Raw genomic sequence first — 21,369 nt, 5'->3', positions numbered from 1 at the left:
GAAATATCACTTGTTTTGATATGTAAACACTAGTGCTTGTACAAATTTATTTTCATGCAATAAGTTTTTTTTTTTTTAAGGCAATGGCAATTTACAACTGTAAAACTATAATTTTAAGAATAGATGTAACGGCAGTTTAGTGGGAAAGTATATGCTAAAAATATTCTTTAAAAGATGTAAAATAGAGATCGGTCATTGTTTACTAATGTAAATATGCATTTTGCATTAAATTTCTGCATTAGAGTTAAAAATGCTCTTACAAAGTCTTAAAAGATAAGATTTAAGTATTTATCCTATCGTTACCCTTTTTTCTTCTAACAATACGTTTAAAAGCCGGGCGAATTTACACTCTTAAAACACTTAAGCTACTGATGACTACTGCTCGAAGTCTGAGGTTGGCTTCTTGTCATTCCAAGGGTTGTAGCAGGGGATGTTGTATAACCTTGTGGAATGGCAAGTGATAGCGTAGAGCGAGGCCCCGCGTTAGGCATGCTCTTGAATCATATGTATTTGCATTCTGCATTCTTATGTGTTTGTTTGCACATCACATGGCATTAGTCGTTTTACTTTATAGATAGACTCACACTTACTGAGTCAATCGACTCATAGTTTTATGACCCTTGGTAATGTAGATAAGGGAAAAGCTGGTAAGCGGGAAACGAGACTGAAGACCGAGACCGAGCACGTATTGCCTTGACCTTTGGGCTATGGGGTTTCTTAATCGGGGGTTAGTGTCTTCTGTTAAAACGTTCCGGAACATATTTGTATAGGAGTCGCTATAAGACTCTAAGTTATAAAAGCGAAAAATTTCCCCGAATTTTCGCAAACTATTTTATTATGTTTAATTTATGTGTTTATATTATGAGTTATGTACAGATTTGAGTTGATCAGTCGCGGTTCGTGGGCGAGCTATCGCTTGCGGGTCGTGACACAATATATCTAAAAAATCAAAACCTCGATATCGATATTTTAATCCTTTGACTTAACAATTTAACCCTACAGTAAATAATAAAAGGCCTAAGGATATTAAGGTCTTATCGGCCGTCCCTACAGGGTCAGCCTGTGATCGGACCATCGCATACGACGTCCTCTTCTTCGTGGACAAGATCTATTCCGTGACTGGGAGCCTGAAGGACAACTGCCAAGTGGATCGATTCGTCCTCGGTGCGACGTGTGCGAGCTTGAGTGGGACCCGCAAATCTGCGCATACTGTTGCAAGGAGTGAGATTCATTGCCCATAAGGAGAAACCGAGGAAGACAAACTCATAACCAGACTATCCGAAAAGGAATAAGAAATCCTGCTTTCCAGCTGCAAACTTGACTACATTCACCGCGTTAGAGAAACAAAATACATTCTCTGGAATTATATTTTTATCTTTTTTTGGTCAAAAATTAATTCTTAGATATTTTGTAACTAAGAGGTCCGTTTTTTATATTTCATAACTTATGAGGTATATTTTATGAAATTTCTCTTACCAAAACTCTATTATATTATATGATATTGTTGAAGTTTTTCAATGTTAAAATTTTGAAATCAAATATATAGCTTTTATATTAAATAAATAACAGTACACTAGATCTAATATAAAACTATTCATTTGATATAAAAATTACATTAAATATTAAAATATTATTTTAATTTAATTAATTCATTATTCGTAATGAAAAATATATATTTTGGTTAATCCAAACTTAATTAATTTATTTTTGATTGTTTGAAATTTTATTCATAAATAAAATACAATCACGGTAGTAATACTACAGGAAAGTGGCCGGTTTTTAGATAAATTTATTTTTATAGGACAATGATTATTTTGTGACAATGTTGTCATAAAATATACAATATGATAAAAAAATTCGCAGTTATAACTTTACATGATAATATCATAAATAACAACAAAATTGCCATCATGTGTCCATCTCCCTTATTTTGACCCTAAAGTCAAATACAAGACACACACTAACATCCTATCCTACCGTATAAGAAGCTCCACCACAAGATCTTATTTTGTTGCATTACTACTAGAGAGTACATACTTCAATCAAGTTCAAAGACATTACTAGCCTTCTTCTTAGTCGCTAAAAGACAATCGATAAAATTTTAATTTATATGTAATGTTTTTTTGTCGTCCAATAAATAATAATGGGTAATGGCCGTGCTACCTCCGAGACCTTTATTTTATGGTGTATTCTTAACCGTTAAAATCGAGCACCAATGTTCTCTATCTTAAAATTTAATTCCTTACATTGATACACTTACATAATTTTAACACGTAAAAAACTATATTCGCCTATGTTGGGCGACTAACTAACAACTCATCATTGGTGTTAATATAAAAGTATGCTTAATTGACTTTGATTTAGCATATTATAAGCAAAACTAAACAACAAAAAGCATTTGGCATGCATACTTAGAAATATTTGACCACAAAACATATCGAGTTTGAGAAGCACTTGGTAGCTATAGTAACACGTGGTAAGGTCAATAATTTGGAGGACTCAAATAAAAATAAGAGAAATACTTAAAAATGTATGGACACACTATGCTTAAGTATGGAGAGCATTGGCTTTATGATCGTCATTATTTGCTCTTTGTCCATGGACTCTATTGACAAGCTCATGTGATTATGTCAATGCCTCGATGTAAAAATTAATATAAATATCTCTAGCACGGAGGAATTGAAAAAGGGTCCCTTATTTTTATCAAAATAAAAATGTATAATCAATTATTATATACAACAATATGTATCTGTCAATTTTTAAAAAAAAATGATATAAATTGTGTAGATATAATCTCATTACTCAATTCAATAGACAATTGTTAGCAACACAACTTTCAAATTAAAAGTGTTATCACTACTTTGTTATAGCCCCTAAAACAAGAGAACATAGGAGTTGTTTTCCTCAATCTTAAAAACCAAAAGTATATTGTATCCCTGCAATGAAAAATGCTGTAACAATCTGTATTATTTGATTTCAGTGTATTATTTCTTTTTCGTTTTCAATTTTAACATATGCTACATGCCTACATGGTACAAAACTAATAAGAAAGAACATAGATTGGTTTAGTATAAAATTTCAATGTCGGCGTTAAGAGAAGATATTTCAAAAGTTTTATTTATTGATTAGTTATGAGTAATCATCTATTGATTTTTATAAAGTTTTATTTTTTACCGCAGAGTCCCAAAAGTTGCTTGCGTCGTCATTTAATGCCAGCGTTCTTCCTGTAGTAGAATACATAGTCAAAATTGAAAGACATAATGATTGATTTTCTTACACGGATTACGTACAATCTTAGTATAAATTACTTAGTATAAGTAATAAATACATACTAGTTATAAGTATTGTTAATGCGTTCGGACTTGGTCACTAAATAGGCTCAAAGTCATTTTTCTAGGGTTCGGGATACTCAAGGAAAATTGGGGTAAGAACATAAATGACGAGAATTTCGAAAGACTTTCGAATCATGATAAACGAGGATGAATCAACTCCTTTTGAAACTGATAGAGAGAGAACACTTTGGGGTCTAAACCTGAAACGTCCATCAATCCACAGTTATAAGGAGAGATTTGAGTGTGGTGGTGGTGGCTTCTCGCTCCACTTCACGCTAGAAGTGTGTGGTGATGGCTTTCCGCTTCACTTCACGCTAGAAGTGTGTGGTGAGATATTCCTCTTATTAAGTGAAGAACATGAGAATTAGATTTCTCAAGTTCTTAACACTTTTAGACAAGGAATGTAATTTGGCTTACTTTTAGCATTGGTTTGTGAAAAAAATGTTTGAGAGTGAGAGAATATTTCTTCTACCATTATCACTAGGACAAAAATCGTCATCGGGTGCGACGGATGTCGCACCTAATAGCCCAATAGTCACACCTAATAGTTTATTAGGTGCGACATTAGGTGCGACAAACAGTCACACCTAATCTCCCGTCGCTAAAGGCATTAGGTGCGACATGTCGCACCTAATAGTCACACCTTTAGGTGCGACATTTTCGGTGCGACAATGTCGCACCTAATACGTTTTTTTAATTAAAAAAAATTACAAAACTGGACGGCGGGGCAGCGGCTGGACGACGACGTGCAGCGGGGCGGGACGGGGCAGCGGGGCGAGGCCGCGGTGCGCGGGACGACGCAGCGGGGCGAGGCAGCGGGGCGGAGCAGCGGGGCGCGGGAGGGGGCAGCGGGGCGGAGCAGCGGGGCGTGGGAGGGGGCAGCGGGGCGGAGCAGCGGTGCGCGGGAGGGGGCAGTGGGGCGGAGCAGCGGAGGGGGCAGCGGGATGGACGGCGGCGGCTGACTGGCAGAGAAAGTGTGAGACGATGAGAGAGAGAGAGAGTCTGTGAGAGAGAGACGGTGACAGAGAGAGACGTACCGGGGAGGGACGGCGACGAGGAGCAGAGAGAGAGACATATCGAGTGAGAGAGAAAGTGAGCGAGAATGAGTGAAAAAGAAGGAAATTTGGGTTTAAAAACCCTAATTCATATTGGGTGCGACACTGTCGCACCTAATAATCATATTAGGTGCGACAATGTCGCACCCAATATGATAAAAAAAAATCGGCGGGATTCGGCTGAAAAGTTTAAATTTGAAACCCATTGGGTGCGACATTTGTCGCACCTAAAGGTATTAGGTGCGACAAATTCATATTAGGTGCGACAATGTCGCACCGAATAGCACTAAACATTAGCGAAATTTTTAGTCATCCGGATGAGTATCCGATGCGACATGTCGCACCTAATATGGGCTTAGGTGCGACTTTTAGGTGCGACATGTCGCATCTAATACCCTTCCGCACCCAATATACTAATTTGTAGTAGTGTATAGAGAGAATGAAAGTGAATTATTTCCCTTTGTTTTCTGTTTCAAATGTGTGTGTGGGAGAAGAAATCAAGAGAGAGAAGTGGGATGGAAATTTGGCATGACTTTGCCTTAGTGAGACAAAGTTGGAATGAAAAATGAGAGGGAATGTGATCTGGCTTGATTTTAGCATTGGTTTGTGAATAAAATGTTTGAGAGTGAGAGAATATTTCTTCCGCCATTCTACAGAGAATGGAAGTGAATTATTTCCCTTTGTTTTATGTTTCAAATGCAGTGGATTGTGTTTTCCTATATCAACTAAAAAATTTATTTTATATAAAATTTAAACCAAATGTTGTTACATAGACATATAATTCATTTCATATGGATAAAAATATAAACATAAATTAATTGTGACCGATTAAAAAAATGATATATATTTCAAATTGAGTTTCTCTGTTTCTAAATCAATTTAAAAAAATTACGTATTATCAATTATTAGTCCTATTTATACGTGATAAATTTTAGTTTTGTTATTTTTCAGCATATATAGAATCATTTATGATGAATATAAATACAATGTCATAATTTATAGCTTATAAATTTATTATATTTTATTATATATAATAATCTTTTATGAATATGAATAAAAGGTCATAATTATGCTTAAAATTTTATTTTTATTATTACATTTTTTTTCAAAGTACACGTGTATTTTATAGTCCATTGCAATATATATATATATATATATATATATATTGTAAAACCTAATTTTTTCAAAATATTACAAGTTTATAAAATTTAATTCCCGCTGCAGCGCGCATGGTAGAATGCTTGTGTCTTCTAATACCCCATTCAAGCTAAACCAAGCCAAGTGAGTTTTGCTTTATATATATATATAATATATATATATATATATATATATATATATATTGTAAAACCTAATTTTTTTCAAAATATTACAAGTTTATAAAATTTAATTCCCGCTGCAGCGCACATGGTAGAATGCTTGTGTCTTCTAATACCCCATTCAAGCTAAACCAAGCCAAGTGAGTTTTGCTTTATATATATATATAATATATATATATATATATATATATATATATATATATATATATGTGTACTTTTGATAGTCAGATGATGAGAAATACTAAAAAGAGATAAACACATGCACAAACATAGAACACAGACACTACTACAAATTAACATATTGGGTGCGGAAGGGTATTAGGTGCGACATGTCGCACCTAAATGTCGCACCTAAGAACATATTAGGTGCGACATGTCGCACCTGATAGTCTTCCATGCGCCTAAAAATTTCGCTGATGTTTATGGCTATCCGGTGCGACGTTGTCGCACCTGATATGAAATTGTCGCACCGGATACTATTAGGTGCGACACCAGTCGTACCCAATGGTATTAGGTGCGACATATGTCGCACCTAATGGGTTAAAAAATTTAAAACGGTCAGAAGTTCCCCCCGAATGTTTTGGGTTCTGGAATTTCACATTGGGTGCGACAGTGTCGCACCTAAAAGTCATATTAGGTGCGACACTTATGACTATTAGGTGCGACAATGTCGCACCTAATAGTTTTAGGGTATTTATATACCCGAGCGTCTTCTTCTTCGCCCAACCTCACTCTCTCACTCTCTAACTCTGTCTTCTCTCTCTCTCTCTCCGACGCTCGTCCCCGGCGCCACCAGCCCCGCCTCCAGCCCGACGCTCGTCCCCGGCGCCACCAGCCCCGCCTCCAGCGCCCGACGCTCGTCCCCGGCGCCACCAGCCCCGCCTCCAGCCCGACGCTCGTCCCGGCGCGACCAGCCCGCCTCCAGCCCGCCACGCCGTGAAGCTCGCCGTCCTCCAGGTACGCCTCACTCTCTCCCTCTCTCTCTCTGTCTCACTCTCTCTCCGTCAATCTCACTCTGTCTCTCTCCGACCAGGCCCGACTCTCTCTCCGACGCTCGTCCCCGGCGCGACCATCCCCGCCTCTAGCCCGCCACGCCGTGAAGCCCGCGACGCCGTGAAGCTCGCCGTCCTCCAGGTACGTCGCGCCATTTAGGGTTTCTTAGTTTTCCTTATAAAAAAAATTGGTTTCTTTGATTTCGAAAATTGTTTCTACGATTTTGAAAAATGGTTATCCGATTTTACACTCGTTTCTTAGGTAATTTTGAACGAAATGGTTGTTTTAACATGAAATATTTTAGAATGGTGGTTTTGAAATGTTTCAGCTTCGGTGGTTTATTTGAACGTAATGGTTGTTTAAAAATTTTCTTCTTTGAAATGTTTCAGCTTCGGTGGTTTCTTTGAACGCTCGTCCCCGGCGCGACCAGCCCCGTCGCCGCAGCCCCGTCGTCTCGCAGCCCCGTCGTCTCAGTGCCTCGTCGTCGCCTCGGAAAAACGTTAGTTATTTGTAATTATTAATATTTATAGATTATTTAATATTTTTAGATTATTTCATATAGATTAATTAGTAATATATATGAAAATATAACTTTGATTAGGTGTTAACACGTTTAATTAATTAATTAATTAGTAATATGTTTAGTTAGATTAATTAGTAATATATATAAAAATAGTAACATGTTAGATTAAATGATAATATAACTTTGATAAAATAGTAGCATATTGTAATAGTCAATTTTTTTTAATAATGTGTAACATGTTAGATTAGATTATTAATTAAGTTAAAAGTAATATATTAAATTAATTAGTAACGTGGTTAGTGTAATTTAATGTTTAAGTTGATTTGTTTAAGTTGATTGCAATTTGTTGAAAATTTGGTTAATTAATTAATTTAATACTTTTTTAGTTAGATTAATTAGTAATATATATGAATATATTTTAAATTGAATTAGTAACATGTTAAATTTAATTTAAACTTATTGAAAATTTATTGCAATGGAGCTACGGAGGTTCAATTTAGTATTTAGTATGTTAATAAGATAGTCTTGGTTGGTTATATATGTGTTTTTGTTTTAATTGCAGATTTTGGTTAGTCAATATTTTAGGGGAAACTCTGCCAAATTTTCGGTAGAAAAAACGTATTTCTCAAGAAAATTAACTCTTTTGATAATATATTTTAACGAATTAACTAATTTGTCGAAATTGGTTAACTCGTTAATGAAATCAGTAGTGAATTTGTATATATTAACGAATTCTAACCACTTTTCAAAATTAATACATGTCAATCACAATTTCTCTTTCATTCTTACAAATTCGCTCTCGAATCTTTCAAATATTAACGATCCACTATCAATTTCCTAACAATTCATCACTCTCAATTTCATAATAATTCACTCTAAATTTCAAATATTAACGATTCACTCTCAATTTTACCTCTCAATTTCCTAATAATTCAATCCTACAAAATGAATTCTAACGATTCAGTTTTATCCCCCAATTTCCTGTCTCATTCAGAAGAATGTCAAATCCAAGTAGGGACTGGATTACCGAGAACAATCGGTTGAGTTTGCAATATAAAACAGGGGTTAACGAGTTTATCCGCGTTGCAAGCAGACTCCCGAACGAAAACGGTCATTATCGTTGTCCTTGTAAGTCTTGCAATAACGTGAGATGTCTGGACATCGGGGTCGTAAAGAATCACCTTTTGAACAAGGGGTTTACTCCGGGATACACCGAATGGTATCATCACGGCGAACGTCGAATGATAGAAGCTGCCAACGAGACTAACCAAAGAGGAGTCGGTGGATTGCACGATGCTCTCCATGATATAATGGATCACGAGGACTTCGACGATTTTACGGATCCGACTCCGAGTGAAGTGCGTGCAGATGAGCAAGTGGAAGATTTGTTCGCTGAGTTGGAAGCAGAATTGTACCCTGGGTGCAAAGAGTTTTCGTCTTTGTCGTTCTTGGTTTCGTTGATGCACATCAAAGTCACGAACCATTGGACGAACAAGTCGTTTACAGAATTGTTGCAGCTCTTGAGGAAGTCTCACCCAATTGGTAATCGAATTCCGGAAAAACACTACGAGGCAAAGGCGAAGCTGAAGCGTTTCGGCATGGGATACGATATGATTGACGCGTGCATCAACAATTGTGTGTTATTTCGAAAAGATCTCGAGAAAGCTGAAGTGTGCCCAATTTGCAATGAGAGCAGATGGAAGCCAACGGGGAAGAATGTATCACAAAAGATATTACGATACTTTCCCTTGAAAGATCGATTGAAGCGATTGTACGCTTCTCGACACACGTCGCTTGAGATGCAGTGGCATGAACGAGATCGCGTCAAAGAAGAAGGCGTTTTGCGACATCCGGCAGATAGTTCGACGTGGAAGAATCTAGATGAGAGACACCCAAATTTCGCTGCAGAGCCTCGTAACGTACGTCTGGGACTAGCTTCTGATGGGTTCAACCCGTTTGGGGAAATGAGTCTAGCGTATAGTATGTGGCCCGTGGTACTAACTGCGTACAACTTGCCACCTTGGTTGTGCATGAAAAAAGAGTACTTGATGCTAACGCTTTTGATACCTGGACCGAGCTCACCTGGAAAAGACATGGACGTATTTTTAGAACCACTAGTTGAAGAGCTGAAAGAATTGTGGGATAATGGATTCCAAGTGCGAGACGGGGCGAACGATGAAGTGTTTCGGTTGCGTGCCGCGCTTCTATGGACGATAAACGACTTTCCGGCTCGATCGTATTTGTCGGGATGGAGTGGCCAAGGGTATCTTGCTTGCCCCACGTGCAACATTGAGACGCCATCTATGAAAATCAGAAACAGGATTGTCTACTATGACCATCGTCGATTCTTGCCTACGCCTCACCGATTGAGGAAAAGCACTGATCACTACGTAAATCGTCACGAGAAGCGCCTGAAACCTGTCAAGTTGACTGCGCAAGACATACTCGATCAGTTGACTAGTGTGTCTTCCACGAAAACCGGCAAGAATATCGGTAAACGAAAACGTGCTGAGTGCGAATTGAATTGGACCAAAAAGAGCATCTTTTATAAGTTGTCTTACTGGTCAGAATTGGAGTTGAAGCACAACATGGACGTCATGCATATAGGTGGGACGGATCAGCAGACGCCAGGTTCCACGCCAGGTTCCACGCCAGGTTCTATGGATTACTTGCGAGATCGTCCTTACGGAAGCGGCGGAACGAGCGGCAGCGCGTCAGGCAGCGGTGGACGAGGACGAGGAAGCGGTTCTCGAAGTTCTGGCAACTTATTCGGCAGAGGAAATTCTACTATCGATAAGTTTTATAAGAAAAAAAAAATAGGAATTCATTTTTTACGTTTTTTGTAAAGAATTTGTATTTTTAATTAAGAATTCTATTTTTAGAATATTATTTCTAATTCATTTAGAATTTTGTTTAATTAATATTATTTTGTTAATTTACTTTTTTTAATTTTGTATTTTTTTTAATTAAACAAACGTATTGGGTGTGACATTGTCGCACCGAATACCATGGCGCGAAAACTTTCAGGTGCGACATGTCGCACCCGATATGCCATTACCCGCCAATTCTATAAAATTTGGCAGGAAAATAACTTGGGCATTAGGTGCGATTAGTCGCACCTGAAAATGTCGCACCTAATGGGGTACCTATTAGGTGCGACATGTCGCACCCAATACCTTCTGCGACGGGTTATCAGGTGCGACAGTGTCGCACCTATTGTCGCACCTAATAAACCATTAGGTGCGACATTTGAGCCATTAGGTGCGACATTCGTCGCACCGGATAACGTCTTTTGTCCTAGTGAGAGTTGTTCTGACGATTATTATTATCCTTCAACACCATTTAATTTAAATAAATAAAATATTCTCAAAGTTTTTTATTATAACGAAAACTGTATTATTGATGATATTGATGAAGAATGAATACGTAATTCGCAATGGAGATAAACTGCTACATAATTTATGATATTATTAAAAAATTAACGAGACAATAAAGTAATCAATAAAGACAACTAGACTCTTGAAAGATTAACGGTTACAGTTTTCAAGAGATATCGAAATATATTTGACGGAATTTCTCTTTCGCTCTCCATCGAAGAGAACTAGTGTTTTTTTGCGGACTCTAGAAAGATTCAACTCCAGTGATGTCTAATTTCGAATATGAGCATAGCATTCTACTATTTTGAGTACACTATAAAACTTGTAACAAGCTAACTACTTCTTATACATACAAATGTATCGAATACTACATAAATAAAAAACATGAAAATTTGCTGATCAGTCATGTGCGTGGTCACGGCGAAAACTTTAAAACAAAAGAAATTGTATGGGCCCATCTGACCTTATTTGACCTTTGACCATAAAAACCACTTTTGTCTTGTCCGCAACATATTTATTGAAAGCTAATGAGAAATTGATGGCCAGATCTTAGTGAAATTTGTAGGGAAAAGCAATACTTAGGTAGAAGTAATTGTGGATATATATTTCCATACGTAGTAGTTTTATTTATTTTCAGTAAAAATAAATTTGGGTGTGGATAATTCGTAGTATATAATTAACCCGCTATCTTAATTATAAGAGGGTACACAATACGTACTTAGAAACATAATCATGCATAATGATTTACGGTAATTACATCGTGAACATAATAATAATAATAATAATAATAATAATAAATACTAAAACTATCGCATCCGAGTATAGATGTCAATGGATAAGGGCTGGATAGAGTTCTGCAAAATAAATCATACCCACGATTTTTATTTTTTTTTAAATCATACCATATTCATACTCACTTATTGTTAATGGGTATAAGTCTGAGTAAAACTCTAAAACGTACAACATAACCTAAAAGTATTTTTTTACCTATTTAATATTATATTTATTAATAAAAAAATACTTAAAATAAAAAATAAAAAATCTAATGAAATACTTAAATTAATAAATACGTACACTAAAATTTGATTAAAATTCATAATTATAGTGATAATTTCACGTGTGTAGGATATGGATAGGATTCTGATAACTTACTTAAAAATCATATCTTATTCTTATTCATATTCATATAATTTATAATGGGTAATACTTATATCTTACCCATTCTCTATTTATTTGAGTAAAATACGGATAAAATCTCACGGATAAGTGAGTACATGAATAAAATTATTATTCCTACCTCCGAGAGCTCGATGATATTATCTTTAGCAATGATTTCAGTATGCTCACACCTTTCCTTCAGTTTGGACCAACAGTTTACACGTAAGTGGTAGAAGCTTGACCGAAGGTTTAAAAGACTCGTACATTTTTTATTGTTATTTCAAAATTCCGTTTTTATAATTTCACAATAAAAATTCTTTTTATATTTGCCGCAGCTATGTAATGAATTTTGTCTCAGATTTAACTTGAAGCCACGATTTAAATTGATGGGTTGTGTATATATAGAGTGTATAGGCTACCTCGTTTTCTGTTTTATCGCTACGAATTTAGTATTCTTTGTTGCCATGAAATTTTTTATGTTACGCGAGATCGATTACAAGTTTAATTTCTAACTAGATGGACATGTTTTGTTTGAGTAGCCAGTGTGTATATTTAAGGACACGTTAAATTGAATAGAACCTAGCTACCACTTGTGAGTTGTGAGTGAAAGATAGGTTTCGGACACGCGTCGCTTTACAAGCTAACAGTGGGACATCTTATTAATTGTTTTCACCAGACGTATTTAAAACCCCATTCTATAACTTTTTTTTTTCTAAGGCTGTCATTTATAAGACTCACGAAGATTGTCAGACCATAATTTATGTCTCCCCTCACTCACACGGCCACACCTCGCTTACTCATCCCATCTTGACCACGATAATATACATATATCACACGTAGGTGGTTGTATATGTCTTAATTGTAGAATACAAATCCACTGTTAATTATAATTTACTGCATCATTAGATAGAAGTATTCCAAAGAGTATCATGAACTTACTAATTACATTCAATTTGTTAGCAATATTACAAATAATATTGATATAAATGAAAGACAAATTGCTTGCTTGAAAAATACATGTAAATATATACAAGGAAACCCGGTTTAAAACCTTGAACCGGAAAACACAAACAGATCGGAAAAGTCGAGGCCCGTTGGACGGTTTCCTTGAAGCTTTTTATCGCCCTCCCACGGATGCTAGGACACGTGAGCGAAAACCTCCCAGGATACAACGACTTGCAGAGACAAGTTGAGCACCAAACCACTTGACCCTCTCAGCGAACTAGAACCTGTGTGAACTACCACCACGACAAAACCGAAAAAGAAATTTCTGGGAGAGAAGGAAGTTCGGGAACAGTGAGGAATAAATGAATTTTCTTCTGATTTTTCGGTAACATGAATGAGAGCTTAAACCTCTTTATATAGGCCAAGACAGTGAGGTTTGAATTCCAAAACGTCCAGCCATAAAGGCATTAACGCATGTCATTACACCCAGGTAATACACCGAATTCAAACGTGCGACTAGACCAACGGTTTTGTCCAAGCCTTAATAGCATTATTACACAGCCATAATGCACATTTAAAGCCCAAAAACCCTTGAGTTAAAGCCCACAAACCGTTGGCTTTACTAATCAAACGTACAGTTTTTCACATCGTCGGGTCGAGCTCGTCCAGTCGAACTGGAATAACGTTTACTTCAAGTATGTCGGTCTTGCCCTTGTCGAGCTGAATGACTTTATCAAATCGTCCATTTCGACCTCGCTACTCGAGCTGATCTAGTTCGACCTCTCCAGTCGAGCTGATCCAGTTCGACCTCGCTAGTCGAGCTAAATGACTTCGTCCAGCTCGTCCTATCTAGTCGAGCTAAATGACTTCGTCCAGCTCGCCCCAGCTCATCAATTTCTCATTCAACTTAGGTCCGATTTTTGGCAAACAAAATCAACCACTCACATGTTAATAAATACAATTTATTAACTTTATTCCAACAATCCCCCACATGAATGAAATTGAGACGAAAATTATAAAAGACACGACTCGATGTGGTGATAGATTCTACGGTCAATACCAGTATAGGATAGGTAGGCGAAGCCTTTGAACCTTCCCTCGGAAAGATATGCCATCTTTACTGACTACTCAGTAGACACGTTGTCCTTGACTGTTAGCCGTTTTGTATAAACGATAAACATATCCCCCACTGATATCTCCCTGACACAGGTTCTGTTCTCATGGTTATGTTCATTTTGGCCCTGAACATCAGCCTGGTTCTGCAAGAGTTTCTAAAGAATTAAGCCCAATTAATTCTCCTTTGAAGCGGCCCCACTTCTCTCTCACATAGGTGATTCTTTTGTCAAGAGTAATCCCGCATTACTAGAATCATTAAAAGCTCTAAGCTTAACCTCGTACGGGAGTCACTGTTTAATATATAGGAATATGACAAGGGGTTTTTGTTGGTGGATCGAGCGCGCATCGGACACGAACGATCGCTCCGACGCGCCTCTTTTGAGATGATTCCACCATATAACCATATTAATGCGGAAAAATAATTAATTACGCTGATCATAAGCTAATTAAATTATGGTTATAATTAACAAGATCTAGTTATGTTTAATTAATTTAATTCACGAGAGCATATAAGTCAAGCAACCGATATAGAGCGAAAAACGAATACTTACGGTTTTTGGCTCACGAACTGAAAGCTTTCACAATCTGTCTTCGTCTTGAGTCGTCTTGATGAAGGACTCGAGGATGACACCTTAGTCTTCCGAAACGTAATCTCCGAGGCGAATAAGAAAGATGAGTGGGCACAGTCTTTATCTCACTTGATCACGAAACTAGGTGTTTCGAGATCTCGCTCTTATTTTACTAAGAATGGAAACGAATTTTCCGAGGGGAAGAGAAGTGAAGTGCTCGGCCAAGGTAGGCTAGAGAGCACGAAATTTTCACCAAAAATTGCTTCAAATAATTGCTTATTTTTGCCTTCTCATGAACCCCTATTTATAGTAGTAAAAGGAGATATTCATGGAATCTTCCAGAATATTTTATTTCCTTTTATTGTGTTCACACGTGTTTACGATTCTTCCGACAGTCATTCCAGAAGGAAGTATGAGAGTTATAAGATCAATGGTGTTGGAGTTATCTCCGGTGACATTTGGTGAAATTCGCGGGTCGGTTTACGCAGAGTATAAGCTGAGAGTGCTCGATCAAATCGATGGCAAACACTTGAGCGCACAGGTATGTCCACTCTTTTTTTTTTTTTTTTTTGTTGCAATTGTTACCAAATATGATATGCCTACTAAGAGCATGTCTAATGTAGTGTTAAAAAAAATCGAGCTAAATGTATAATTTGATGCACAATACCAAACAATCCAATTGAGTGTTATAATTTGTGTCTAAAATTGTAAAACAAAAGAAATCCATTTTACTATTGATCCCAAGGATTTAGACCAGCGGGCTTAGTTGGGTAAAATCAGATACCCACAGTTAAAAAAAAAATAAGGAAAATTTCACACATATATCGTTTAAAGATGATAAGTCACTGAATACCTCAATTATTGAATATTCTATAAAAACCTCTTTTTTTTAGTTTTCAGATGATTTAATAGTTACATGAAATTAGACGGTAAAAACAACCAAGAAAAAGTTAAAGGAAACGGTAAACAATAAAAAAAAGTCAAATATTCTATATGTTGTACTAATTTTGTCCGTCAATATGTACACAGCCAATAAAAGATTGAAATACCAAGCGAATTATGAAGTGATTATAAATTAAAAATAAAAATAAATTTTTTTTGTTCAGTTCAACTACACTGCTAATAGGTACAGTACTTCTCATAAAAAAAAATTGACTTGCCTTGATTAAATCTAGAATTAAATGTCTGTGCTATGAAGCTTCGAGCTTGTGAGTTTCCGGCGTTTTCCTCAAGAAGTTGAGACTAAGTTGTGTTGTTTGCCACCCATAACAAAAGAGAGGAAAAACATTAAGCAAAATGTCACATTTATATAAAATAAAATAAAAATACCTTTAGCGCTATTTTGTTAAAATAAAAATCAGAGAGTATAAATATTATTTTGTTAAAAATATGAAATTCTGAATACCATCTCTTTCTACTTCAAAATCTTCTTTTAGCGCCAATTTTTTTTTTTTTTCAACTCCAATCACAACACTAAATTTCACACTAAAAATACAATCCTTCATTACTATATTATTAAAATCAATAAAATAGTAAAATAAAGTTGGTTTGTTAGTGAAATTGATAATCAACTAAAACTATTTTTTTTTTTTTTTTTTGTCGTGTGATATAGTAACACACCAAATTTAGCCTGATACTATACAAACACTAAAATATAGTATTGTATTTACAGTGTGATTGGAGAAGATTTTGCACTATACTTGATGATATACCGTGTGGTAGGAGTTGGTTTGAATCAATGTCATATCAACATAATGGCTAAAAAATCAATTTATAAAACGTATGCTACATTAAAATCCTTAAGTGTAAACAGACTTAATTAGTTATAAATCTCTTTGTATTTCATGTTTAGGTATCGCCGCATATTTTACATTATTCAACGACAATGTTTTTTTTTTTTTTTTGAAACCGTGGGCGGTACCACGGGGAGAAATCCATTAAAGTCCTCACATATGGCGGAGGAAAACCATGGTTACAATCAAGGACTAATACCACAACGGTCGCGCTCCACCTCCCCATAAACACAAGGGGGGACTGGGACCGAGTCCAACCGACGGGCGCCCGAATCGAAATTTAACGCATAACTAGCAAGTTTATGGGCAACCTTATTACAATCCCGCGAATGAAAAGCAAAATCAATATTAGAATAATTAGGTCTAAGCAAGAAGATATCATCCAGAATCGTGCCGAGTTCCGAACCGAGAACCTCTCCAAGATAGTCCCGCGCGATGCACCCAACACCAAATCTGCGTTCATGAGGGCGAACCGCCGCATCAACTGAGATAGCTATAGTTCCCTCGCAGGGGGCTTCCATTTCCGAGTCCACTCCACTAACTCCGCCGGACTCCAACTTTTCTTTTCGGCGCAGAATTTGTTCCTGTGGTTCCAGAGCTCCCATAAAATAGAGATAAAGAGTTCAAAGTTACATACCTTTAGGGTCTTGGAGACTTCAAGGAGCAGACCGATAGTGTCCCCGTCACGAAATAAAGGAAGAAGATCTCTGAAACCCCCGATTTTCCACACTTTACGGGCCCACTTGCAGCCCCAAAAAACATGGAAGATAGATTCCTCATGAGACGAGCAAATAGGGCACACAGTCTTAGTGACAATCTTTCTTTTAGCAAGAGTAGTACGAACCGGAATCCACCCACGACATAATTTCCAAACGAAGCTCTTGACCTTGGGAGGGAGCATGAGTCCCTAGAGAATGTTCCACCACTCAATATTCCCAGAAGGGCCCGAGGTGCTAGCCAAGGGGGAAAAGGAGTCCATCGCGACCCTATATCCGCTTTTGACCGAATATTCACCATTTTTCGTGTAGTGCCATCGGAGGATATCCGGACCCCCACCCCCACGGCTCAAGGGGATACTTAAAATGACGTCGGCATCCTCCGGGGAAAACATGGAATCAATCAGAGGCATATTCCATCCCCCGGAGGTACACATGAGCCCTGAGACACGCATCTCCACCGGAATGAAAGGATCACCAGAAAAACCAAACAAAGGAGGGCAAGGAATCCACTTATCACCTGTCACCGATACCGACTCACCGTCCCCAATTCTCCATCGCGACCCCCGGCTTATCACCTCCCTTCCCCAGCAGAGGCTCTTCCAAAGAAAAGAACCAGAGGATCTACACGGAGCACCAAGAATGCTAGTGGTCGGGAAATAACTTTCCCGAAAAACACGCCCAACGAGGCTATCTGGGTGCCACAGGAGACGCCACACATTTTTCGCGATGAGGGCCTGGTTGAACTTCCCAATGTCGCGGAAACCGAGACCACCGTTAGCTTTATTGACTGTAAGTTCTGACCATTTGCACCAGTTAATTTTCCGTTGACTGCCTTGATCACCCCACCAGAAGCTCGCCATGGCCCTATGAATATCGTCCACAAGGCCCTGAGGAAGACGGAAGCAGCTAGCGACATAGGAGGGGATCGCCTGCAACACCGCCTTAATAAGCACCTCTTTCCCCGCAATCGAAAAATAGATGCCACGCCACGCGTTAATCTTCTCTCATACTCGTTCCCGGAAAAAAGCAAAACATCCTTCTTCGCTCTACCCACAACCGTTGGGAGGCCCAAGTACCGATGGTGGCACTCTGTAACTGACACCTGGAGAATGTTGGCGAGATCTGTCCCGACAGCTTCATCAACACCCGACCCGAAGCACACATCCGATTTAGCAAAATTAATCACCTGACCCGAGGCTTTCGCGTAAGCCAACAGACAGCGCGCCACCTCCTCACACTCCTCTTTCTTTGCATTGCAGAAGATGATGCTATCGTCCGCAAAGAAGAGATGAGAAATGTAAAGGTCCCCCCATCCAAAGCGAACTCATCTAATAAGATTATGTCTTTCCCTAGTCCGAAGGAGGCACGACAGACCTTCTGAGCAGAAGAGGAAGAGAAAGGGAGAAAACGGGTCCCCCTGTCGCAGCCCCCTACTTGGAATCACATTGCCACGAACTTCACCGTTAATATTAAACGAGAAACTTACCGAAGTCACGCAGCGCATAATCTTTTCCACCCAACGAGCATCATATCCCAGTTTGAGGATCATAGACTCCAGGAAGGGCCACTCCACCCTGTCGTATGCCTTAGCCATATCGATCTTCAAAGCCGCACAAGAACCATTCCCAAATCTCCCACGTTTCGTGGTATGGATCGCCTCATAGCAAATCATCACGTTGTCGAAAATTTGGCGCCCCCCGATAAAAGCACTCTGATTCTCTGAAATGGAAAAAGGCATAGTAAGTTTAAGACGCTCTACATAACATTTAGATATTACCTTATAGATCACGTTGCAAAGGCTGATGGGTCGGAAATCGCGGACTCTCTCGGCCTTTGCCGTCTTGGGAATAAGAGTGATGATCGTGTTGTTGATGTCTTTTACGGGCTTGCATTCAACGACAATGTTGCTGAAGAGATATTCATTAAATTGTTCTAGCGGCATTGTCGACAAAGATAGTTAAATAATCAAAATAAATGACATGAATATTTGGCTTATTTATTCGCAAAAACATCTGTGACAACACTGTCATCGAGATTCAACTAATTTAAAAAAAATGTTTCGGCTAAATTTTAAGCTGTTAATTTTTCTTCTCTAACCATTTCGGAAAAATGAATCTCAGCCAAATAGGAGATACCCGTTCATATTTTTAAGGTAAAGCATGTCCATTTTCTGTAGTTGTTGCAACCGACTATATGCATATTAAGCAAGCAAAGAATGGAGTCTAAAAACTAGAAAGTGAAGTTACATGTCAAGTGATCAATCTTTGACCAAGTTTTGAATACAGAGCTAGTAAAGCAAAACAAAATAATAAGAAATTAAAAATTTCAATTACATATATGGCATAGCATAGCCAATGTTTTTTTGTCTTTACTTTCACTATCTTTTTTTAATACCATATATTCATACATTCCCTTCTTACGGTACAGTCTAACTAATTATCGTAACATTGCACTGTACATCTTCTAAACTTAAGTTTTTATTCAAGAATTAAACAGTAAGTCCTTATCAGTGTATATATTGCTTTGAAGCTAGCTATGGTAATTCAACCTCTCTAGAGAAAGAAAAAATAAACTTCACCTAATTCACCAACACATAGCCAGCCTTCTAAGTTCTAACAAACTATATACTTTAAACTGAGACATTTTAATTTGAATACATACACATACATGAAGCCCTATAAAACAAGTGTGAAACCCCACGCTTTTGTCTCATTCAGAAAAGAAACATATTTTTTATTATTACTACCCTCTAAAGCTCAAACACATTCTTCTTCAATAATTACTATCAGTTATAACTATGATGAAGATAGCCAAAAGAAACAACTCATTTGATCATCACTTCACTATATTGCTAATATGTCTCTGCTAAGAAAGATTTGGGTTGATTTTATTATAATTGCGCTCAGACACGCTTTGAAACTAATATTTGGACATTAATTGTTTTATATATATATATATATATATATATTTATGTACATATATATACAAATATATAATTACAACTTACAAGCCTACCAGTTTCTCTGCTCTTGCATTGAATGATCTTTTACCAATGAAACACAGTTACACAGATGAGCATTAACTCTTCAAGTGCTTTGATTCGTGACACAATCAATTGGTCGCAAAAAAGCTATTAAACAAATAATAATACAAATTATGGACCCACTTTCGTGGATTATTTTCTATTGATTTTGGTAGTTTCTCATCTCATCTCTCACCATCCTTGGACCCCAAAGAATTCAATTTTGAACTTTAATTAATTCGTGGATTGTGACGATGGATGAAGAAATTGACGGAAAACAGAAGGATAGTTTTTGCTTGGAAAAATTAAAAAGGTTGTTACTCTTGTTCTTGTTGGAATTTTGTGATGTTGTAGAGATTCTATACACACCTGTTTTCCATTTCCAATACCAATTTTTTTCATGCGAGACAAATTTCCAATATTTGACCATCTGAAAAAAGAGTTCTAAGAAATGTTTGTTTGAAAGCACTGTTGGAATTTTTTTTATGAATTGCTTTTTTCCCTTTAATGCATCATCACATGCTTGTAAAATATATTTGAATTTGAAACTTCCATACTAAAAATAAAATAAAATAGACAAGTCTAAATATCAATTTCTGATAGCCCTCATCAACGTATGAAAGAAAATGCTGATAGCTACACTTCAGGGAATAAACTATAGCCTTTAAAACATTGAGGGAGGCTATTCATATGCATTAAAGTGAGATGAAAATAAAATAAGAAAACAACCTTTTGTTTGTTTTAGCTTTTAGTATGGGAAGAAAAGAGGATGTGTTGAATTCTCTTCCAACAAACAAAGAACTTTAGCTTTCAAAAAATAAAAATGAAATAACGACACTATTAGATAAGATAAAAATATATTATAAAAAGTCATATAAAAAGAAAGATAACGAAAAAATTGATAAATGTTGTGAAAAAACTCCCAAAAAAATTCCCTCACTTTTACTCATTACCACATATTTTTCTTGGTCAACACAAAATAGAATCCAAGTTTCAAATTTTAGCAATGAAAATGTTACAATGGTAGATAATTTGAGCTAAAGAGCCTTAGTCAACTCTATATACATCTGCTAAAAAGGTTCAAATCGAGAGATCGATGATCATTTATAACAATGAACGCATTGAATTCATAAGCTAACGAAAACCACTGAGTAATCAAACAAATACCAGAATGTGGTCGCGAACTTCTAAACTAATCGTCCAAGCCCCAAGGTGCGACAATTATTACAATAACAAATCGAACTAAAGTCGTGTAATCGACGGTTATAAACGTGTAACTGCTAAACATGGACAATCCGACCGAACAAAAATATCATCACCAAGAACCTATTATTTTGTGACAAACGTTGTCACAAAATTGAGTGTTGGTTTGTGGTAATATTCCTATTATTTTGTGACAAACGTTGTCACAAAAGTGAGTACAAAAGTGAGTGTTTGGTTTGTGCCAAGCG

The 21,369-nt window shown here is 37.0% G+C and overlaps 1 protein-coding gene across 1 annotated transcript; it reads right to left on the bottom strand.

Moving 5' to 3' along the window:
- Positions 1-16,362: 16,362 nt before the first annotated feature.
- LOC149387894 (uncharacterized) lies at positions 16,363-18,838 on the bottom strand. The gene is made up of 7 exons (XM_089622269.1): positions 18,674-18,838; positions 18,383-18,607; positions 18,271-18,326; positions 17,930-18,164; positions 17,181-17,825; positions 16,815-17,084; positions 16,363-16,761 (listed from the first exon to the last, which is right to left on the bottom strand). The coding sequence occupies exons 1-7, from the start codon at positions 18,836-18,838 to the stop codon at positions 16,363-16,365; spliced, it is 1,995 nt and encodes a 664-aa protein (XP_089478395.1).
- Positions 18,839-21,369: the final 2,531 nt, after the last annotated feature.

This window comes from Urtica dioica, chromosome 8 (genome assembly GCF_054948205.1).
Source record: "Urtica dioica subsp. dioica isolate 48M chromosome 8, U.dioica_male_clone48M_v1_H2, whole genome shotgun sequence".
In the NCBI taxonomy this organism is placed as follows: domain Eukaryota; kingdom Viridiplantae; phylum Streptophyta; class Magnoliopsida; order Rosales; family Urticaceae; genus Urtica; species Urtica dioica.
This window is presented reverse-complemented; position numbering and strand designations above follow the sequence as displayed.